General features: G+C 36.6%; 1 protein-coding gene across 1 annotated transcript in view; it reads right to left on the reverse strand.

Moving 5' to 3' along the window:
- Positions 1 to 21476, reverse strand: part of EFCAB7 (EF-hand calcium binding domain 7) — a 24978-nt gene extending 3502 nt beyond the window's left edge. The window contains exons 1-11 of the mRNA XM_010086138.1: positions 21290 to 21476; positions 17858 to 18069; positions 16054 to 16140; positions 14918 to 15113; positions 13750 to 13874; positions 8650 to 8791; positions 6523 to 6632; positions 5370 to 5527; positions 5033 to 5166; positions 2824 to 2972; positions 774 to 983 (exon numbers count right to left, since the gene is read on the reverse strand). Of these exons, the coding sequence (XP_010084440.1) occupies positions 774 to 983; positions 2824 to 2972; positions 5033 to 5166; positions 5370 to 5527; positions 6523 to 6632; positions 8650 to 8791; positions 13750 to 13874; positions 14918 to 15113; positions 16054 to 16140; positions 17858 to 18069; positions 21290 to 21476 (1710 nt within the window). The remainder of the gene's footprint in view (positions 1 to 773; positions 984 to 2823; positions 2973 to 5032; positions 5167 to 5369; positions 5528 to 6522; positions 6633 to 8649; positions 8792 to 13749; positions 13875 to 14917; positions 15114 to 16053; positions 16141 to 17857; positions 18070 to 21289) is intronic.
- Between the last annotated feature and the right edge of the window lie 2311 nt (positions 21477 to 23787).

The following is a 23787-nucleotide window of genomic DNA, read 5'->3' on the forward strand; positions in this document are numbered from 1 at the left end:
GTCCTAATATTAGTCCACCAACCCACCCCCTTTTGTATATTTGTCCATTTAAAAATATACTTCTTGCTGTGATCTTTTAAGATTTAAAGCATCTTAAGTTGAAGCATTTTACCACACTGTATTTATTTAGTCATGTTTCCTGATATAAAGGAAACTGAGAATGAACAGCATATTCATTAGATCTATACAAAAAGGCTTAAAATCTCTACTTCTCAGCAACCACTTTTGCTTGGATTTATAATTGTTAACTTGGATTAGCAATAAAATAGACCTGTAAGACCAGGTAGTTAACAATAATCCATAATACGCTGCTAAAAACACAATCAACGCAAATCACTGCTCTTTTACTTCCCTATACACACTGAAAATATTAAATAGTGTAAATGCTGCAGTCTTTGCTCTTTCTGTAATTTTATTTCTTGTTCTTAGTATTTGTTTTCTGGTATTACAAACATATTATGTCTCCAATAATTATCAAAATATTGAAAAATTGGAATGTGAACACAAACATTCAGATTCTACGTGATATTGAGAACTGCTGGCTTCATTATAATAAGCTGTCCCTTCCAAGAACACTGATCCAAACTCTTTTGAAGTCTGAGTCATATGTCAAAAAGGCACTTGTGACAACTTTTACAAAAATTAACTAGATAAACTTGATATCAGAAATATGAGAAAATGTACTTCTCAAAAATTATGCAAGGGGGGGGGGGGAGAAGAACATTAATAACAGACATCAACACAAAGTACCTTACAGAAGCCTCATGCCATACCTTGTTTTCAATAACAGAAGTGATTCTCCTGCCTCCTTTGTAGGTATAGACGATTATGTTTTCAAAGCCATCCATTACTTTGGCCTCTCCTTTATTAACAACAGACTTGCAAATAGCCCTGTTGAGTTGCCAGCTCCCTGACTCTAGATATATGGCTTTAATTCTGGGTTTGCATTTTTCTGCATAGATGTCAATGACAAATGGGCATGCCTGCAATGGAGAAAATGAGCTTTATCAACGTTTATCTGTAGTTATTCCCCTCAGATTTTCATCCACAGCACCTAAGTATTTTCATATATGCTCTGAAGTAGAATTATCCGAGTATGTCACTGAATATTAAATATTCAAAACCTGAGACCTGTGGCAATCTTTTAAATGAAATGAAAGCTCAGGACAAATGAATATTTTTCATGCCAGTCACGGCACACTCGATACGCAGGTTGGTGCATTTGGCTCCAACGTAGCAAACCCTTCCTTAGATACCAAAGCGTACAGGAATTAAGATGAAGTATGAATGTACTTCAGCGTCTGAAATAAATCTGTCTCCTTTACCTGTCATGCTCTTGCTATTTGTGCCACTTAATAGACATTTAAAATATCTGCAGTGTTGCATTAACGCTCTGCTCTTACAGTACATGTTAACAGCCAGGAGTTTGCATTTTCTTTAACTCAGTAACAGCGCTTCGGTTTCTTTCGAATGGCTATCAGCATCCACTAGGATTTTTCAGTTCTGTCTTTAATTTGTTAGAGGCTCAATGCTCCTGAAATAGCAATCTCTTAAATTGTTTGAAATTGAGGAATTAAAGAGTTAAGTTATAGACACAAGTTAAGTAGATATACACATTTTTGTAAGAATGACTAAAGCATTTGGAGAGCTATGTTGTCCTTTGGAAAGCAAAGACTATAGCCATAAACCACAGCTAGTATAAAGCACAAAATACATTTTTGACATTTCTAACTTGATAAAACCTCCCCAAAAATCTTCTTTCTTAGAAGATAGCTCCCTCTTACGTCTGAAATGCAGAAAGACAGTTCTGTGACTGCTCTGCTAACCATACTCACAGGAAAAGCAGAAAGCACTGCTCATTAAGAAATCATCCACCATGATCTCAATATTTGCACTGAGAGACAATTGAAGTCTCTCTACTATACCGAGTATTTTTGGTTCCGTATGTAGTTGTTTCGCACTTATATTTTTATATGGTGACTACACTGACCTGATTTAGTTTAACAAAAGTTGAAGAAATAATATAATCAGACTATAAAAAAAAATATTCAGCTTTTCTTGGGAACGAAAGTTAAATGATGAGATTATTTGCATATTTAATATTTTCTTTAATTTTTAATTCTTTATTTTCATTCATTAAAGATATCCTCTTTCTTTAGTGATAACTATTAAGACCAACCTTGATACTGTTTCCAAAAAAATAAAAAAAACCTGTAAGCACAGAGAAACATCAGAGAAATAATCTCTCATCCTGTAAAGTAAACAGTGTGCCACCAGAAGCCCTTTCTTTAAAATTTTATGTTGAACACCTTCAGACACTGTTGTGAAAGGCAACAGTAACAGGAATAGCCATATCTGAAAACTACGAATTCTGAATCATGTGGAGAAAAATTATCTTCTCCATATCCACTTCTGTTGCACCCTGGGCCAGGAAAGTGACTTTTCAAGCAGAGCAAGTCCTGCATTTGTAGGTTTGCTGACAGGTCACAGCTTACCATCACTGTCTTCTTCTCCCTCCCCACCAGCAAGGTGCATGAATTCTTTCAGCAGGTATAACCCATGATTCCTTTCCTCTACAACCCCACAAAATATTTGCTTTCTCTAAAGCAAACAGCAGATTTTCTCTTTTAGCAATGTCAGTGTTATCCTAAGAAACAAGACACCATAACAACCGGAAGTCATAGTGTAAAACTCCATATTTAACTGTGTTTGGAGTGGATCACTGACCTACTGAAATCCATTTATGACAGAAACAGTACTGCAGTTAAACATATGCAGAAAGTTATATGTGAAGCAGTTATTTTTGCTATGTGGCTATCATACCTCTGTCATTTCTAATGCTTTATTGTAGCCCAGAGACAATAAAGTGACCCAAAGGTCACTAGGATCCCCTTCACGGTCATTGGCTTCCATGAGATTCAAATCCATAAATCCTTGTCTTGTAAGTTCGTTCTTCTTCATATCAAAATTCTCTGTTTGAAAAGAAATAAGGTGACACTTAAACAACTGCTCTCTCTGCAAACACTCTTTATCCTTCCAAAGCCAAACTCCTACTTATGTTAAAGAGATTTAAAAGATGGAGCTATCTTGCAGCCTCAGGCTCTCCAATATTTGGGAAAGAATGTCCTTGACCAGATACATGCTCTTTGCAGAGCTTCCCTGTGGATTTTAGATAATTACTAGACACAGCTGGCCCCTTGTATAACCCAGAAGAGAGAGATTTAAACACTGAAAGAGTTCATACTGATTTTTCTTTTTTTCTTTTTGTTACCAATATTTGTAGTGGCTGAGATTTGCAGAATGGGGTATATCAGGAATAGGAAATGAAAGTCTGCTGGAGCCAGCATCCTCAGTGCTTGAAGTTCTTGATATAGAAATGATTTACTCAGTTCCCAAAAAGCAATAAAATGCCAGTAATCTTAACACCCCTCTCTAGACAGAATGTCATAGATCGACCACTCTAATGTCAGCAAACACATAATTGAAATGTCCTTGTGTCAGAGATTTTTAAAAATGGTTTTCTCATCTTCATAACAATGCTAAATCTTTACTATATATTATTAACAAGGGATTACCAATTTAATAAATCTATCTAAGGGTACAGATGCTATAATAAATGGCTTGAACTTTGGTGTCAAGATTTATGACATTGGTCTGAACCCTTCAACTGATTTATAACCTGGTAAAACATTCACCATATTCTCTTCTTTCCTCTCTTATACACTTCACACACACATACACCCCCTCCTACTCATGTTGAGACCAGCGCACAGAAGTGTAACACTGACAAAGTCAAAGTGTGGAATGACATGTACAGGCATGAAAGAGACAAGGAACTCCTATACTGAAAAGTATTTTTGTATCATCTTTTCATAATTTAGGAAAAAGTCCAGTATCTTAAGAGTTTTCTGGGGATAAATAATTAGCAGGATTTGACAGATGTAAAGTATTTCAACCCAAATTAAACAATGTGTCATAGCCTACAAAGGAATTACATCAAACATGACATGGGCGGATATACAATGATATGCCATACTGGCATGTCAGACATGAGTTGCAGAAAAACTGTATTTCTTACAGAAACTTGTAATTTTCATACAATGGCTTCTAAATTTCCAGTTTGTTCACTCACGGCAGCTAAACTGCCCATGCTTTGACACCACTGCTGTCATGTATTATTAAAGCAGCCTACTGTGCCTTCTCAACGCCTTTGCAAGCTTAAAGCAATGCCACAGAATTCCTTCTTTCTTCAAAATTGACATTTGTGGCCCAGCACCACTGCTGCAAGCTGGCAAGACATCCAGTAACATTGATGAGATGTATCAGCAGAGATAAAACAAAGCACAGCTGAAAGAGTTGTAACTGCCTGTCAAGCTTCCTCATGTCACTCACAGAAGTCTCAGAATCTCACAGCTGGCATATAGCACAATATGGACAAATGGATACACCATATTTGAACCTTCAAAAGACACATTTTTAATGAAAAACTGATAACATCTGAAGAAAACAGAGTTGCAATAGGCATTTTCTAATGTCTAATTTTCTGAACAATCATCATAAGCTGTAGATGCCATTTTTAAAGCATCAAATACACACTAATGAAATGTCCCTCTCTGCACTTTGCCAGATATGAAAGCAGTATCAGCTTAATCTGCAGAAAGGAGACAGATTAAACAAATACCTGTTACAGTTTAATTTGCCATACGATCCATGATGAGAAAACCTGTAGGTTTTTGGCAGCTACAAAATCTTTTACCTACAAAACTTTGCAATTAGCAATGGGAAGAATTTTCTCAGCAGAAGGTCAGTGGTCAGTAGCACAAAAACCAGAATGAAGCAAAACAAGTGACAGGAGACTGGAAAAGGAAAAAAAAAGAAAAACAGAAGAGAACAATATCTATGTGTCTTCTTGGTATAGGCTACAAAATGCTCAGTTCTTCTATGCTATATACATAGTAGGATGTTATAGACAACAGCTTGCAAGTATAATGATAGCCCTAATTAGTTGTATTAAGCACAGCAAGGAACTTACCCTTACATACAGCCCATGCTTCCTCATCACATTTCTCACCACTAGTTCTCAGTTCAAAGAAATTGTATTCCTCCAAACTCAGAAGACCATTTCCATCCAAATCAATTGTTTCAAATATATCCAATAAAGCAGCTCTAAAAGATGAAAAAGGCAGAACTATTTCAAAATAGTTGTGTTTCCTTTACTGTCTCATAATATTGTTAATAACTATTCAAAATATTTGAGAATGTTCTGTACAAACAATATTTTAGTAACATACAGCTTTTTAAAAGCTAGATGTTATTTGGAGCACACACTTTTGCAGTAATTACCATGCCTATTTGGAAACATAACTCACCGGAACTCCTTGGTCAGAGCCAGTTCTCCATCCTCATCTCTATACACCAGTTTTGCTTCTCCAGTAGTTTGTGTTTTTACCTTCTGCAACCTACAGCCTGTCGTGAATGGGAGTAACCAGTAACTGCCTGATCCAAGCTCCCCTTTCCATCCAAACATCTACTCTTAAAAGAAGACAGACAAGTTGGTAAGTTACTTCTCAAATGATACCTTTCTTTATTTCTAGTAATATTCATACAAAAGTGATTAACTACTTGAAAACACCGGTAATGCTCAAAATCACTTTCCATAAAGAAAACATGGCTACGGTGAGATGCTGTGTGATGCCATTTTAAAGACACAAAGCCTAGTGAATCTCTTGGTTATAATAAAAGTTAGAAAAACATACAGGAGCAGAGATGAGGGGAGAACAGTCATTACTAGAAATGCCTAGTAACAGTCCTATAATTTTTCAGATTTGTAACACTCTTTAATTGTTAAACTTCAAAATCAAAGCAGCCAGAAGCAGACTGACAAAACCCACCGAGTTTTTAATTTCCTCCCTGATTTATCAGCTTTATTCAAAATAGCAACAAAAACGTCCAATGTAAAAAGTCACGAGTGACTTAAGGTCTAAGAAGCAAGTCAAGTTCCCTGTGGCTTGGAAGGGGGAAGTAACCTAACACTGCCATTTCTCCTTATTTCTGACACAGAATAAGAATATTCTGTGCGCTATGAAGTTCAAAATCACATATGGGAAGGAGAAAGAAAATTAAAGGAAATTTCAACAAAATTTACCTTTGAACTTTTGTTTCTGAAGGCACAGGAATACAACTGAGTTTCTGTAGAGTATCTATACAGATAACCAGCATCTCGGCAATACTTGCCAACAAACCACGTGATAGTATGGTGCCCACAAGAATTTCTTTAAGATTCCACACAAGTGGCTTGCAATTCGGCCCATCCAAAGGGTATAACTGCGGCAGTGTTACATCTCACCTTGCACAAGTTCTCTCAGTTTTGAAAGGGAACATGCACAGAAGTGTTTCTCTTCTCCTCTAGTCTGATTGGGAACAGTTTGAATTCCTTCCAAACACATGGGAACTCACCTGTGCAGCATTAACACATATACTAAAGACATAACAATTAAAATAGAATTAAAAAAAAAATCTCACCTCTTTGTTTCGTTGTTCAGTAAAGCTCACAAGCTGTAAATTCTCTTGGGTTTCACTTTCCTTCAGAATATACAAAGCTGTATCCACTGACAACCAAAGACAAGATTTTCCTAAAAAGAAAAACATTCCCAACACAAATGCTTAATAATTGCACAAAATTGTTTTTCTTTGAACCCTAAAGTAGATATTTCCATGGTACTTATAATACTGATCCCTATTAATGTAAGATGGAAAAAAATAATCCATTATCTGCTATCAGGATTGCTTCCTATTCAGGCTGATCAGATCAATTGTTCTAAGTCTTGTGATTGTCTTACCAATAATCATTACTAATAATAGTTCTAATAACTAAAACCTGTGGTAGTGAGGGAAGCTATTTGCATTTTCTGTCATGAGAACATTATAATTTATTACTTTTCTTTAATTTTGCTAGCATCTTAATTTCAAATATCTAAAAGCTTTTGTATATATTGTCAACTGATGTTCTGCAAAATACTGTTAAAACTCATCTTGACTGGAAACCCAGATTATGTGCAAAAGCCAGGGACACCAGAAGATTTAAATCCCAGAAGTATAAATTTCAATTATTTTTAAAAAGCAAGATCCTTCTACACAGCATCACAGTATGATTTGTTTGTCTGACCATGTACGATTTGTTTATCTTGGGTTGGATTGGAAACGAGGCCAGATCTTACGTATTTTGAATAGATGCCATTTCAGTCTTTGATTTCCTGTAGCTGCTCGGTTCCTGAGGGCAATCAATCAACAAGCTATTTAGTGGTCTCCAAGTTAATCAGACCACAGCAAAGCAAGGAACGCAGTGGCTTAGTTTTTTCTAGAGTTAGGAGTCAGGAATACCAAAGAATGGCTACATAACACACAACTTTGTCAAAAATTTGAAGATATTTTTGATTTCTCGTAAAAAGGTAATTGCTCTGCTAACATGAATCCTTTCCGTACATACCGCCTTCCTCTTCACAACAAAACACAAAGGTACTACTGTATACAGGACAATAGTGTTGTGCAAAAGTGGAATTTTTTTTTTTTTTTTTTTTTTTTTACACAAAAGACAAGTACTCTTTTGGTTACACAGAATGTTTGGACAATCCTGCAGCAGAACTATTTTAAGGAACAGTTTAAGAGGATGACACCTGAAAAAAGAAAAGTTGTTAACCCTGAGACATCCTGCTACTCAAATATATTAGTATCAGATCACTTCTCCTCATCATTAGAAGTCTGTTGATCAGCTTGCCATTTCAGCCAAGTAGTAATTGGAAAAGGACTACTTTCTGTCAATTATTTGTAGTGAAGTTTTTATTACCAACCTCAAGCAGAATCAATTACCAACCTGTAGCACAACAGCCAGTCCAGATGACTTGCAAACATCTTTGGGATCTAATGGCTCATGCTTCCCAGGACTAAAGAGGAAATAATCTAGTTGGGGAAAAAATAATTCCAACGTAGCAACCAGATGAAGCCCCTTGGTAAACCACCAGAGAAAACATAGCCATAGCATTTGGAAAAAAGGAGCACAAAGGTTGACTGATCTCAGGTGGCTCTAGTGCTGGGCTTCACTCTTTTAAGAGGAAAATGGAAATGGGCAAAGTAAACTGTAAATCCCTCAAAAAAGATTCATAATCAAAACATCAAGATACCTTACCGCCATAAAAAGCTATAGCCTATTTTAAGTATTTACAAAAATACTTGAGGTGGAAAATACAAGAATTTTCAGGTAATATTCACTAAGTTTTGTATTGCTTTTACTCAAAGTACATCAACACCTTAAAGGGAGATTCTGCAAACAGAGCTAACATTTCAATCTTGTAGTAAGAAACTTCACAAAGCTATGGCTAAAAATAATCTAAAAGGTTGCCTGACTACAAAGAGAATGATCACGGACTTAGTTGATTTTCACTGCCCAGGCAGTTATCACAAAATGATGAAGCAGAAAATATAGTGTGAAAGTTAAGTTATATTTTCAATAGGATTCCGTCAACAGAGAAAAATGTTGCTATAGTGCAGTACCACAAAGTATTGAAAGTGAGAAAGGGAGAGATGTATCAGCAAGAGGAGAAAAAAATATTTTTTATAGAGGAAAATTCTCTAAAGAAATACAAATACACTTACCTTCTACTTGACGAATGTTTAAAGGCCTGATAGTAATACATACTGTAGACCTTTGAGGTAAGTGCAACCTGTACTTGTGACTAATGATTTCACCATCTTCTTCTAAGTAGAAGCATCCTTTGGATTGTGCACATTGCCATTCCTGGAAACCAAGCAAATATTAGATGTTGGCTTCATCTTTGATCAAGATAAAAGCGCCTTCTCTGAAATACATTCATTTGATGATTTAATAAATCCTGCATAAAATAAACCACAAGATACAGCACTGACCTTCCAACTCTTCTTTTTTAAAATTAATTTTCTCAAATAGTCCTATTTGTAGTCAATTTTACAGGGCGGTTAGTCACATTGCTTCACTTGTGAAAACACTTGAAAAACATACAGATTACCTCAGTGCTCAAATAGCTGAAATGAAATTTTAATTGCCATGAAGAATTACACTAAATTCCTGAAATTCTCTGAACTGGGCGATTTACCACTGAAAGTGGAATTTGGCTACATTAGTTCCATCAGGCCAATCAAGCAAAGAACATAACTGATTAGCTGAACAATGAGGAGTTATTTGCTCAGACAAATCACAAACACTGGTCAAATTCAGCGATTCTTCTTGACTTCTGTCAAAGCTATTGAAAAGGCAAACTGAAAACTGCTGTGTTTGTGAATAATATGGTTTCTAGAGAAGCTGTGATTTTGCTGAGATGCTAAAACAGCTACATGCTTCATTTTTCTTTTTCTTAAAACAGCAGGTCCCAATTTTCAATTTCAAATATCCTTGGAATGATACTGCTTCAGCCAAAAAAAAAAAGTCCTTTCAGACATACTGTATGACTTGAGGAAGACATTCTTGATTTGCCTTCCCTGGTCTGGATTATGTCCATGATTCTAGTCTCTTTCCTAGCAATGGAAGATAATGATTCTGAGTGGAGCCTAGCAGAAGGAACTTTCATTGTAATATCGGCAGAGAGCTCTGTCCAGGTGGCTGTAGCTATGCTTAGTGTTCAGTATAACAGCTAAGCTAACACAGATTTGAGAGGAAAGCTTGTAAACAAAACAAAAAAAAAGGTCCGCATGCAACTCCCTGTAAATAGTCTGACTAATAACTCTATCTAACGCCAGTCTTCAGAGTACAGAGTAATTTCTCCTCTTAGAGAACCAGTACTCCTTACAGCGTATTCACATTCAGTTGATGGTACTTTACAGTCGATGACCTAAAGGTGTCAGGCAAGAACTGGACTTCACTAGTGCACACCCAGGATGCCAAGTAACACACTTGGTAATATACGCAGCTTTGATCCTGAATTTATATTTCTCTATTCAGAACTCTACATTTCTTAAGAATATAAATTACTCAGGGACTCATGGATTTAAGAGCCTTCAGTCCTGTGCCAGTTTTGCCACTGATCTCTGTGAGAACAGGATCAACTCCTTTATACTAAGCATTTCTCATTCAAACATTACCAAATTAATCTTCTTTATATTCCTTTGTGCTTTAAGAACTTTTTATAGATTAACCAAAAAAAAGAGAGAGATGTACTTCGAGCAAACTCACCACCTGTGTTGGCATAAAAAGACTGCAGGAATCTAATACTATCTCTCACTCCATTTTCTGCTTCTGAGTAACTCTTATAATTTTCACCCCAAATAGCACAAACGCAGCTATGAAAAGAACCTTCACAGTAAAGAAATAAAAATATATCAGCCTGAAAACCTGAACGTGCATAAAATTTGGGATTCTCAATATTTACATAGCTGAAAACTATCTCAAATTACTTATTATTATGGTAAGACTACTCTATCCTATCCTGAGATATTGATCTAAAAGCAGTAATTATTTCACCCTCGGCACCCCAATAGTTTTGGTAGCATAATGCATGATACCAATTTTAGGTGTCACATTCTGATAATTATATTTGCATCCAGCTGACAAACTGGATGGAGTACTTTCAAGTACAAATACTATATACTTTGCAACTCACTTTCTGATGTTCTTTGGAGGTTTGGGATTTTAAAAAAAAATTAAGACTTTGCTAAGGAAGTTCTAAGAGACTTTAAAAGTAAACACTTCCTGAGAGCACAGGCTAGCAAAGAGACAAAGATCAACTGAGCTATCTAAAAGAGAGTGAGACATCTAATCCTTGATGGTAACTAATATCCAAGTCCCTCCCCTCCCATAATCTTTTCTATGATTCATTTAGGTGGTGTGGGTTGATGGTCGGACTTGATGATCCTCGAGGTCTTTTCCAACCTTAATGATTCTACGATTCTATGATTTTCCAGTTAAGATAACATGCTGGATCTGGGACCTTTGTGGAAACCTAACTTCTCTGCCGTCAGAGATCCAGAGGGAGCAGCATGCTGTCAGATGAACAATGATCTCATCGTACCAGACCCTGGCCATCTTTTATGTAGCGGTATAGCCCTAATTAATTTTTCCTTAAAACTTGAGACAGCTGAGATAAGCTTTCAGACTAAGTGAGCTAACAACCAGTTAATACCTTACAAAACTGTTTGAAAAATTAATGACATTTCAAAAAGATCAAAGTCAAAAGCTCTGCTAATGAAGCAACATGGCAACTTTGAGACATAAAAGTGCATAATGTAAATTTAAACAGCACTCCAAATGTGCTACAACTATTCAAAAAGATATCATGAGGTACTAAAATTACTCTAACAACCATGTCCTGTCCCTTTTCTCACTATGGCAGCAGTCCTCAAACCATCAGCTCACAGATAGCCCATGGAAAGTAGCTTTGTCCCGTTTGTTTACCTTCCATTTTCCTAGCTGTTATTTTAGACAAAAGACTAACTTTTTTTCAGTTCCTGCATATAGATAGACATTGTTACAACAGGGACACTAAACACTCCAATTAAGCAGGGAAAATGTCTCAAGGGACAACACGCAGGTTAAGATGCAAGACATGGTAAGCAAAAGTTTGACAATGGTTTAGGAATGAAATACTAAACTGTTATTCTTGCAGAGAGCATAAGGTGGTGCTATGTTCTCTGAATTAACCATACCAAATTACAAACAGGCACATGAACTTGGGAAGCTAACAGATTATTTTTCTGATTTTAGATGTCACCTCAATGCATAACAAAAGTTGTCAAGTAACAGCTAACATAGTGGAAGAGTTTGTATTAAAAATGCTAATTTGTAAAGAAGTGTTAGGGACTACTTGTTGCTGCCAGTGCTGGTCACTGCCCAAATAATGCATTCTAGTTCTATTACAGTTTAAATTACTATTTAACAGTCCACCCACTCATGCATAATTTGAAATAAAAAGTCATGTCTGTGAGAGGAATTGTTCTTATGATTAAAGCAAAGAGCTTCAGTTCACACTGCTTCACATGCACAGAAAAAGTCATGCCAGTTCAATTGCATGAGGCTACTTCGCCAACATGAGCGGGAGCATATATCGGTTTCTTTCAGGAAAAATACTTTTTTCAGGTGTTTAGTTTGCTACCCACTATGCGTAGAAATTTGACTTCAGCAAAGCAGAATGCAAAGGTGAGAATCCTTAGCAGGAGTAATTTAGCTACCCAATGCAGAGAGAAGATTCTAAAACATGATACACTGCTTTTTTTTATTAATGTCTTTCAATCTTGACTAAAACCAACACAAAGACTGTCTTGCAGAAATTTAAGAACTCCATTAGCCACGGGGTATATTTATGTCAGAAATATCAAGTCTGCATTGGTCCAACTTCATGATGGCAATATTTTCTTACTGTCCCAAAAAGAGAGGTGAACTTCAGAAAAAAAATATTTCTGAATACAAGATAAATAAGAATTTGTGTACTAGACTCTGATCCACACCACAAACAAATCACTTTGTATTTATTAATTTATTTTGACTGTGTCCTTAATTTGAACTCTGTCCTTAATAGTTAGGGTTAAAAAAAAATTGGTAGTTCTGTTTACACCTTTTCACATCTATTGATTGATTTCACTTTTTATATGATGCTAATCAATAGTAATCAATATCTGCAGCTGCTTTTTTTCAGTCAGTTCTTACTGGCTCGTAGAAAGAAAGAGGAATCCAATATTGGGAAACTGTGCGATGGTTTTATATACTACATATCTTGTTTGAACAAGGTGAAATTGCAGGTTAAATTGCATGGAGGTCCAGATACCTAAACAGACTGCAAAAAATTCCTTTGAGATTATGTGTTTAAATTTTAATATAGAACAAATGTCACTGTATAGCAATGTCTAAAGATATAAAGGACTTCAGAGTTCAATAACAAACACAGAGTTGTTATTTGAAACAAAAATGTAACTCATGAGAACAATCAGTTCCGTTTTCTAGCAGCAGTTATACTATGTGGTCATATCCATTTTTTCCCTTTTATACAGGGGTCTCAAGGTGCACATTTTTAATGTATCCTAGCAGTTTCCAGTTAATGTTTTATATTTCTACAGCTATTATTTTCTGTTGAAAGAAAACTAGTAAAGGTTCAGTCAAGAAAGGGAAAACAAAGGAAAAAGATCAATATTAACACTCTACAAATATTGACTTAGCAAAGTGACTTTGTTGTCTTTCTCCCACTGGAATTTATATTGAATGAGTGATTTATTTAAAAGAAAATACTGATAGAACATATTAGTCTAACTAAAAATCAATATTTTCACGCTACAGCATATATTTACAAATTAATGCCCAACAAACTGAATATGCTCACAGATCTGTTATTTATTACCAATTACCTTTCATATAAAGGTTTATGATACACAATCTTTCAGACTACTTAAGCATTTAAAGTTCTCACCAACCTAATAAATTATTAAATTTTAAATTTCTCAAAGTCCTTAAACATTTTATCCAACAGTGCTTTCGCTTATAAAAAACACACTTTGTTCTATTAAACCTTCATACCTGAAAAATTATTTTCAATAACTAGATGTCAGCAAAACCAACAGTATATAAAAATGTTAATAATAATATGTATCAAGAAACCTCTCACTAGTTTATAGCTGTCCTTGACAAACCATTAATAAAACATAAGCTAAACATCAGAGGAAAATGGTTTCTTATTTAAAATGCAACAACATATGTGCCTAGAGGAAAACAGCATAATTTCAACAGGACTTATATGATACCTTCATTGCGTCTGGCTCAATTAGCTTTGTGTTTCTGCTGCTACTGGCACCCATGCTGATGGTGGTAGAAATGGATGCTTTGCAACTCTGAGCTGACGAGGGTCTTGAAGGAGTTCTGCTCTCACCTATAAATGTAGATATTTAGTTACAATTAGATTATTTCAAGCTACTCTTAGTGCTATTTATCATAAAGCCTTACTTACATCCGAAAGACTGGATGACAAGAGTTTCAGTAAGATAAGCTGACTTCCCTTGTAATTATGTAACATTTAATAATTCATTAGCCAAACATCTTTACTTCTCTGACTGCACATTCCAGGCAGAACCTTGGAAACCAAATCTGCCTGAAGGACGAGAAATTGCTACCATATGATTCCATTTACCTTGGAATCAAGGTAAATCTATCCTAAGTGGACAGGCTTAACCTGCTTCTAATTTAAAGTTGTTTCTTTTCAGGACAATATCGTTTCCCTGCCAGACAGCACATCATTTATGCAATTAGTTCCAAGCCTTTACTTTCTGGTTCACTATTTTGGGCAACCCTGCTGGTACAATTGTTGGTTTTTACATAAAATCAGTCTTCATCACTGTTTTGTCATCTTCGTACCTCTTCAGTACTGCCTAGAAGTGAAACAACTTAGCGTAAACAGCACAACCTACATGCAAATATTTCATACATGGTACCTTTGCAGTCTGTTAGCCTGTGGTCTTTTTCCAGAGTGGGAAGGTTTTTAAGTATCTTTGGAACTTCGGGAAGAACCTTAAACTCTCATACTGATTGTGCTTGAAAAGTAGCCTCCATAATTGAAACAAACAGACTGCTTATTGATAATTGTTTAAGGTTTTATTTATTTCTTTCCCAGATCAGAGATAACTTGCCTATGTTGAGCATTCATTTCCTCTCTTCCCTCTGGACTGTGTCACATGAGAGTCAACGAAGTTCACCCTTAAGAATCTGAGAGCTTCAGATCATAGATGCAGCCAAAGCCTACTTCCCATGGAGGTCACATATTCTACTGAGACATTTATGCGATTGCCACGGTAGAAATTAATATTAGTCAATAACAACCTCACTAATTTGAGAAAAACTAAACAAATACTTAACTGGTCATTGACCCAGAGCATGATCTCCAACAGAATCAAAACACCCAATTTGAAATATAACTACCTTTTGTTGGTGGTAGTTTGTGATCAGTTTTTGTCGAGATTCTTGGTGATGGTTTTGACACTGGTGGTGTGATTCCTTCAGAGGAAATTTCAGATTGATTTCCAAACTGCTGTTGCTTTAATCGACTATTAACTTCCAATTTCTCTCGTGCAGTCTTGCAGCACTGCTCACTGGTTGTCATGTATAAGTCACAAAACTTTAGATTAAAACAAAGTAATCTGTTAAGCAAAATATTCTCTCACATTTTAAAGGATTAAAGTGTAACATTAGTAACCAAAGGACAGATCAATAGATGTAATGTATTTTCTCTTAAAGCACGATATTAATTTTCAGCAATCAGAGCAACCACTCAAGTGACACAGTGAAACAGAGCCATGGTTCAACAAGGAGGTCCAAATATTGAATGAAAATTAAGTGCAACTTTCAGCCCAAGAGGTTAAAAATATTTCTTTCTAGATATTTGAGGACTGATTTTTTTTTAACATAGTTTTCAATAGGCAGTTTTTCTCCTATGAAACTCTTTATGTACAAATCTTTGCGGCCTGTTTATTCAGTTCAAAACTTAATTGCTTAGAGATCATAGAACCACAGAGTGGTTTGGGTTGGAAGGGACGTTAAAGTCCATCAAGTCCCAAGCCCATCCAGTCCCACCCCCTGCCATGGACAGGGACACCTCCCACTAGCCCAGGTTGCCCAAAGCCTCATCCAGCCTGGCCTTGAACCCCTCCAGGGATGGGGCATCCACAGCTTCTCTGGGCCATCTGATGATGATGTCAAAAACCCTGATAAGATGTTGCATCTTGAAAATAAGATGTTCAACATATACAATAATGTCCCCCACACAAAAAATTATGAAATGTCACAGACATAGCGACTCTCATTCTTTAGCTAAGTTTGCTGTCAATTGTCATCTTTATTCTGCTGTTCCTTGAACTCTTACCTTCACACACCCTGTTAGGCTTCGTGCTAACTATTAGGTTCTGCTTAGTAAATTAAGTTCACTTGCAACAAGTGACCTTTTCAAGTGTAATAGCCACATAAAGTGAGTAAAACAGAAATATATACCAGCCCATGTTCCAGTATGTAGGCAGATGTCAATAACATCAGAACAAACAATATCCCTCTGTTTGCCATACCTTGTTGTAGTCAAGTTTGCCACTGCAGTTAAAACCAGCGTGTTTAGTAATGGCACTCACTTCATCCCGAGTCATTTTTTCACCTCTCTGCAATAAAAAAAGACAACTTAGTTTGGGCTCTTAATCAAGAATGCTGTTCACCTACAGCACACATTTAATAAAACCACAGATTACTTTAATATCCTTTCAGGGAATCTTATCTTGCAAAACATTTGAACGGACTCTGATTTGAATCATCAAAAGAGGTCAACACTGTAAAAAATTACATCCCTCCAATGCTACTAAATACCAAACAGATTAATAACAGTTTATACAATTTTGTGGTGTCTTCTGACAACCTACTGTGAATAATACTTACATCAATTTCAGAAAGTCTTCCATAAACTGGGGAATCCCAGCTCTCAGCCATTCTTACTTCTTCTGTAGCATGCTAACAACCACGAGCTAACTTCATAATGGTTAGTTTCACTTATTTACTTGAGCTATCCTGTTATACCTACAGCAGGCCAGACTACATCAGCAATTCAGTTCACCAGAAGGTTCTGTCCCAGCTTGCTCTCCTCTACATTTCCTTAAAACTGTTTTATTCTCACTTTTGAGCACTCTACTAGAATTCTACTACTAGTTCATTTTTAATTGTTACTATTCCCTACTGTTTGTGCTGTGCAGGATGAGTGGCTTTTACAATGAAGGGATTTTTTGGCTGGACAGAGCAAAAAAACAGGTAGAACAGAGAAAGAAAATAATTGTAATCATCTGTGATGTGAATCTATGCAGTTTAAAGTCAGAGCATCAGCTCTACACCAACTTGGAAGACTGTCCTGTTTCAAGGGATTTGTTTGCTTGCTTTGCAGATCCTCAGAGGACCTGAATTTTAATCTTGTCATCGTTCTAACACACTCTCACTAATTCTTTAAAGTTCCACCTCCTACAATCTCATAATATCATAAAAATCTCAGCTGCTATTTAAAAAAAAAAATTCTGTCCTTTCAGATTATACAGTGAAGCCTAAAAATATTTAGCTGCTGAACTGCCACCATAAGAAGTTCCAGATATTTTTAAATGTCATCATTTTAAGCCATATCAATGACACATACAGGTAAGCCTTATGACATTTGCATACTTTGGGTTGCTAATGCATAATCTGTAACCAAAGTATTGACCTACCCTAGCACAACTTGTTGTAAGATCCCAATGAATGGAATATAAGACCCAGTGAAGTCACTGGTGTGACAGAACACCACAGCTGTGATAAAACTAAAACACTAACTGTGACATTTTATGTGCAACTTGGATAAATGTTATTTTTTAACTTTGTATCTGAACACACAGACAACCTGTGACGGGAGAGCAGCAAAGATACCTCATTAACTCTCTTGGTAAAAGTTCATAACCCCAAGGGCTGCAGAGGAGCCCTGCAGACAACAGTGATTGGCACTAACTGAACCAAGGGGGGAGATGTGTGCTTCCCTTTCTGTTACTCCACTGCAGTATAGATAGGATTTCAACAAAACATTCTTTGAAAGTACTAAAAATATTTTCTCTGCCAGCTTCCACCTTCAAGGCTCAATTGCTGAAAAGAGACTGACAGGTTATCAACTGCAAGACTAAGGGGAGGGGAAAAAATGAAAAAAAGATCATAGATAACTACAGAAAACTAGACATAAAACTGCAAAAAAAAAAAAAACCATGAGTCAGTTATTGATTCTTTTGATCAGGACTACGTGTTTACACATTCAGAATAGTTTCCAGAAATCTCTACTAATAGTTAAAGATGGATAATTAAGCTTCTACTGATACTTACCATTGTAAGAATTTTATAAAGTTCATCGTGTAAAATATATCCAGTGTTATCAGTGTCAATTTTTCCAAATGCTTCGAGCAGTTCGGTTTTTGTAGCTGGTTTTTCTTTTTTTAAAATAGCGCAAAAGTCATCAAAATTCAGTGTAGTTGTTTGTGAAGTCCAATATTTATTAACTGTCTTCTGAGACGGATTTCTTCCAGCCTGTTGAAGTACTGAACAACACACAGTATTAACTATATACTCCAGCTGTCAGTAAAGGATTTTTCTCAAAGCATCCTTTAATCACTTTCCATGTTTAGACTTTTTTTTTAAAGCCAAATCAATCCAAGGGAAAAGTGGGTCTGAAGGACAGTTTTGCTGATAGACTCAATCCTGTGCTCTATTGATACAAACTGACAGTGAACTGGAGGGATGCTTTTATATCTTCTCATATAATCAAGTTTTTAGGGAAACACAAGAGATCCTTCATCTCTATATAGGCTGGCAGTTTGATTTTTAGCCAGCTGACCAATGACCAAGTCTATACTAGTTGAGAGGAGTTCAAGCAGCATCTGTGAAATGAGGTGGGGGCGTCATTACAATCCTCAGCAGGCAACTGTGTCACCATAAAAACAAACAAACAAAACCAGACACCTTTGTTGCTGATCTCAGACTGAATGCCAAGGACTAAATGAAGATTTCTGCCCTGTCACCTCTACAAGCACAGTCAGGAGAATACAGCAAAGCTTACATCTTTATCCACGCAACACTTGGGCACACAGAAATTGTTTAAGGCTTTCAGTGTCAAGTTGAGACAAGGAAAGGCAGTTACTCGGTGTATTTGTTTACATGGATAGCCGAGTTCCCTGGAATGTCACATGGCACATTTTAACAGAGTATCTTTGAAATAAATGACAATTCTGGGTTTTTTTATATATCCTAGGAGATAAGCACTTTCCATACCCTACATGCCTCCCAAGTTTGTATTTTTGAAAGTTCAATTAGACTGTACCTTTTATTTATAATTCTTTACAGACCAATTCTGCTAAATACCTTAATAAATACTACACCACAGGAAATGAAGCTATCCATAAGACTCCTAGAAATAAAATCTCTAAGTGAGTATTTCACAGTTGATAATATTAGCCAAACATCACGTAGCAAGAGATGCTTAAACACCAGCACTACTCACTTGATAAATGACAGAATTTATGTAAGATGCAACATAAATCTATAACTCTCAATGCTTAAAAGTTTTAAAAGTAATTTTTTAGTATCTCTGAAAAGAGTGAGAGCCTGGACCACTTTTTGCCCTTTCCAAGTTGGCCTTGAAACCAAAATGCCCCAACACTTACTATGTAGTGAGGTGACATATGGATAGAGATGAAAGCCAAAGCATATATAAAAGAGATTACATTTGTTCACACCACTCCTATCTTAAAATCCAGATTATCTCAAAAATACCATTAAGATGTTATAAAGGCACTTTTATTACAGCTGATAAAGTCTGGATAACACTGAGTCACAGGCTAAAAGAATGTGCTTGCTAATGCGTAGAATTTCATGTACTGGTACAGGGGAATGAAGCTACAATCAGTGCATCAGAAAATTATACTCAGTTTTTATAGCGGTGGATTCAACAAGGAGATCTCATGTATTTTAGGCATGGGCAACGCAGCTATTGGTGAGAAATTTATTTCCTCACATATGCAGAAAAAAATAAGGTCACTAGAATTATAACTAGAATTATAGCATGTTTTTGCCTTTAGCTATTGTTTGGGTTTTTATTACAACCAACTGCAATGCCGTAATACACACACCTTTTACTGGCATCACAATCTATGAGGAAAACTTGCGAGAGCAACCTGTACTACCACCAATCCCAAGTGCATTCTGAGCTGCACCCCAAAACCCACAAAATAAAAATCATTAGATTTGTAATGATGTATTTCAGTTCCCTTTATCTAACTGAAGGTTTTTGTTATCATCCCTTCTTTGTCAACCATGTGAGCTGGAAACATTTTTTTCCAATAAAGCAAACTAAGATTTTCACATCACAAAACTCCAGGTAGAAAATAGGGCTGAAAGACACTTTCATGAGTTTCCCAACACAATCCCATGCAATTACATACAACCATGAATAAACTTTTTCACGAAAAGACAAGAATACTCTAAGAAAAAAAAAAAAACCAAACACACAACAAAAAAACCAGACAAGGTAAGACATAGCATACAATCCTACAACTCCACAAGATAGCAAAGTTGATATTATATCTGCTTGAGAAATTTTATCTGGGATAGTGAAATCTACGTCACAACTGAAACAGGCTATTACTCAGTCTTATCTTAGTCACTAAAATATGTCACAAATAAATCTATTTCCAATACACAGCCCTAACTAGCATTTTTCAGGTCAACTTTTGTAAGTTTCCTAATAATTCCATGCAAGGCACTTTGAAATTCCAAAGGTTTTCAAAACAGATTTTGTTATACTTCACAGCTTTCAGTATCTATTAACACCCTTATTTAGTACAGCTGAAGCATTCAGAGACGTATCTTTTTCCTGTGGTACCGCTGACAGCAATACCACTTATACAAAAATATAATATGTCTGAAAAAAATTAAAACTTCTGACGTTAGTCTATGGGAATATTGTAATTCAGTAGGAGCTCAAATAAGATTAAGAATTCTTATGAAACACCAGTGTCTGAAACAGTCCACTTGATCACATAAAGTTGATCAAGGCAGTATTTTCACAAATTACTTAAAATGGCTTAGAACTGATCTGATGTGAACCATATCCATGCCTCCAAAAACAGCCTCTCCTATGAGTCTGCAAACCTCCATGCCAATTAATGGCAGTTATCATGGCGATTTTCTGTGCCAGGGCAATTGCCCACTATAAACTGAACTGAGACCTACTCAATCATTTGTCAGGGATAGGAAAAAATTTATTGCAGAAATGTCACAACCAAAAAGCAGTACCTAGGCCCACCTCAAATAAGCAACAATGCTACCATCAAATTTGGTGGTGTTAAACAACTCACTTAGGTCCCTGTAAGCTGTCAGCTGGTATTGACTTTTGCCTATTCATGCTGGCAATTTACAGATCAAAAGCTCTGTACGCTATTCCCACTTCCACGAGTCATCCAACACCTAGCAACAAGGATTAAGGATTTGAGGAAAATTAAAAACATTGAGGAATGGTAGTTCCTATAAACTTTGAAAAATCACTGTGACATGTTTTATAACAGGCAAGTGATCAAAGTGTTTTCAAAGATACAGCTACCAACACCTGAAATCTGAACCCTACCTAAAACTACTGGAAATTCCTTAAAACTGAGTTTACGCATTGGGATACTCTCACTAGTGAACTGCTGACTGCTGTTTGTAAACTCCCCACTGCAATTACCACACACAAGAGTTATGGGGAAAAAAATATCTAATCATTACCTAAACTGAGTTGTTCTTTTGATTTAATATTTTCTAAACTGCTTTTTAGAACAGTTAGATAAGCAGCTCGGCAGTTCATGTAAAAGATCGCTTCTTCTGCATGCTGAGACTTCTTTGCTTGGGAACTTTCCGAGCGTGCAACTTTCGGAGCAGAGAGAGATGCGTTATTCTCAGGACTGCTGGCCATTCTGTGAAGAATACAATTACAGTTAGGATTTGTTATTGTCTTGCTGGTTTAATAACACTTCTGCTTTCTCCTCTGAAACACAGATTAGCACAAATAGACTGGATATTAGGAAAAATTTCTTCAACTAAAGGGTTATCAAACACTGGAACAGGCTGCCCATGGAAGTGGTGGAGTCACCATCCCTGGGGGTATTAGACATGGCACTTAGGGACATGGTTTAGTGGGACTTCGAAGTGTTAGGTTAATGGTTGGACTTGATGATCTTAAAGGTTTTTCCAACCTAAATGATTCTATGGCCATGGGTGTGGGAGGCACAAAATAATTTAAAAAGCTTTTTCATCAAACAACAATAGCAAAGTAAAAACTATCAAGAACATATGCAGTGGTTATCTCATTGGAGAGAGCTGTGGGGCTTCATGATTGTGACTGACTCATGTCATGTGGGATTCCCTGTATTTCTTGGTGTTAACAGAGGCGTAAAAGGCCCCTTTGTTCTCCAGTGACAACCGCATGTGAACATGTTTATACTGAACTGCATATTTGTCAGGATTTCCTCCCTCACTCAAAAGGTGACTTCAACCTTTCCAAGCCTGAATTAGCTGGAAAACTGGGTAATTTTATACAGCTTCAGCAGAGACACTGTGCAATGCCATAATCACCATGTAACATTGTATTACAAATGAAATACAATAATGATTAAAATTATTACATGCTTTTTTCTGGTGCCAACCCATACCAGAATGAGCTGGTGGTTTGTTTGGGGTTTTGGGGGTGCTTTTTTTTTGTTTTGTGGGGATTTTTTTGGCTTTTTTACAGTTATAATTCAATAAAATTAATTGCTAATAGCAAAATTGGTCAAAGTTTTAACCCTTAATCCTTTAAGTATGTGAACTTAAACACAATTCTATTTTTAAGTTATCTAAATATAATTAACAGAAATAAATAAGTCTGAAGTTAAGCATGTGCATAAAACTTTACATAACTTAGGTCTGTTAAATACAAGGACACTACCTATATGATTGTGAGATAATGAAAAAAAATATTAAATGCATTTTTTCTAAATTATTAAAATTACTCAGAGCAGTAACTAATACTGTCTGCTCACCAATGGTCAGTAAACTTTAACAGCAGCTTTCTGCTTTTACCAAGGGTGATTAAGGTTTTTAGAAGGCCATCACAGAGGGACACTAAATTGTGTTGTACTGTTGGCTCTTACAGCTTCTCATATTATTTTACCCAATGTTGACTTCAAAAAATATATTCCGCTATAATAAATTGAATATCTCAAGTTCAGCAACAAGGCAACAACATCATAGGGTCCCCTTCAGGACTCATTGGATTCTTACTCAGGAGGCCTAAATCACTGGCACCTTCCTGAGTTATACAGGTCTTTTACACTTGGGAAAGAAAGATAATAATTGCTTATCATGGACAAAGTACCCTATTTATAATACACAGACCGCCTGCATGACACTTTAATATTACAGCGGCATTAGAAGGACCCCACAGGGACGCGGTGATACAGCCTGGTTGCTGCAAACGGGTGTCACTATAATCAAGCACCAGTGTTACACACACCAAATGGAAGTGGGTTAAAGCCAAGGAGGAGAAGAAGAATAAATGTTAACTTTTCCAGTAACTAGTTTATAAAAAGTGAACTCTCGTTTACACTCCTTAGACTTCCCATTACCGAGATATTTCTTACATGGGCCACAGTTCTGCCAAGAAGCGCTGCCAAACACATTGCTCGGAAATCCCATGAGCAATAGTTTTGTGACAGCACCGCCAGCAGCCCCATCGCTTGGGCTGTTACATTTTTACCGGACAAACGACACTGGAGTCAAAACAGATGGAGGGGAACAACCTGGCCTCAGCTGAAGCAGGAGGACAACAGAGCCTAACTGTGACTTTCAGTCTTAGTTCCTGTGATTCCAACAAATAAAACCGCCTTGCAATCAGGAGTTAAATCATTCTTTTCTTGGCAATACTGACCTTTGGGGGTCTGGGGCCGAGGTTCACAGCCATCCACAGCAAACACCCACCAGCAGGAAAGCTTCGCACTTTTTCTTCAGCTCCCAAGCCCTCAGGCCTCACTCATCTGAAATAAGGAAACTCTTTTACCTCATAAATCGCTCTCGCAGTGGTCTTCTTAGGCAAAATTTACCATCCACCCTCACGCAAAAAACATTACAGCTCCCTTCCCGCAGCCCCTCGGGGGGGAATCAACTTTCCCGCCCTGCCCACTCTCCTCAGACGCCCTAAGGCGCCGCGTCCCCTCGCAGAAACCTTCCCGTGGCGTGGAGGCCGCCCC

Source organism: Pterocles gutturalis, unplaced genomic scaffold (assembly GCF_000699245.1).
Source record: "Pterocles gutturalis isolate BGI_N339 unplaced genomic scaffold, ASM69924v1 scaffold51311, whole genome shotgun sequence".
In the NCBI taxonomy this organism is placed as follows: domain Eukaryota; kingdom Metazoa; phylum Chordata; class Aves; order Pterocliformes; family Pteroclidae; genus Pterocles; species Pterocles gutturalis.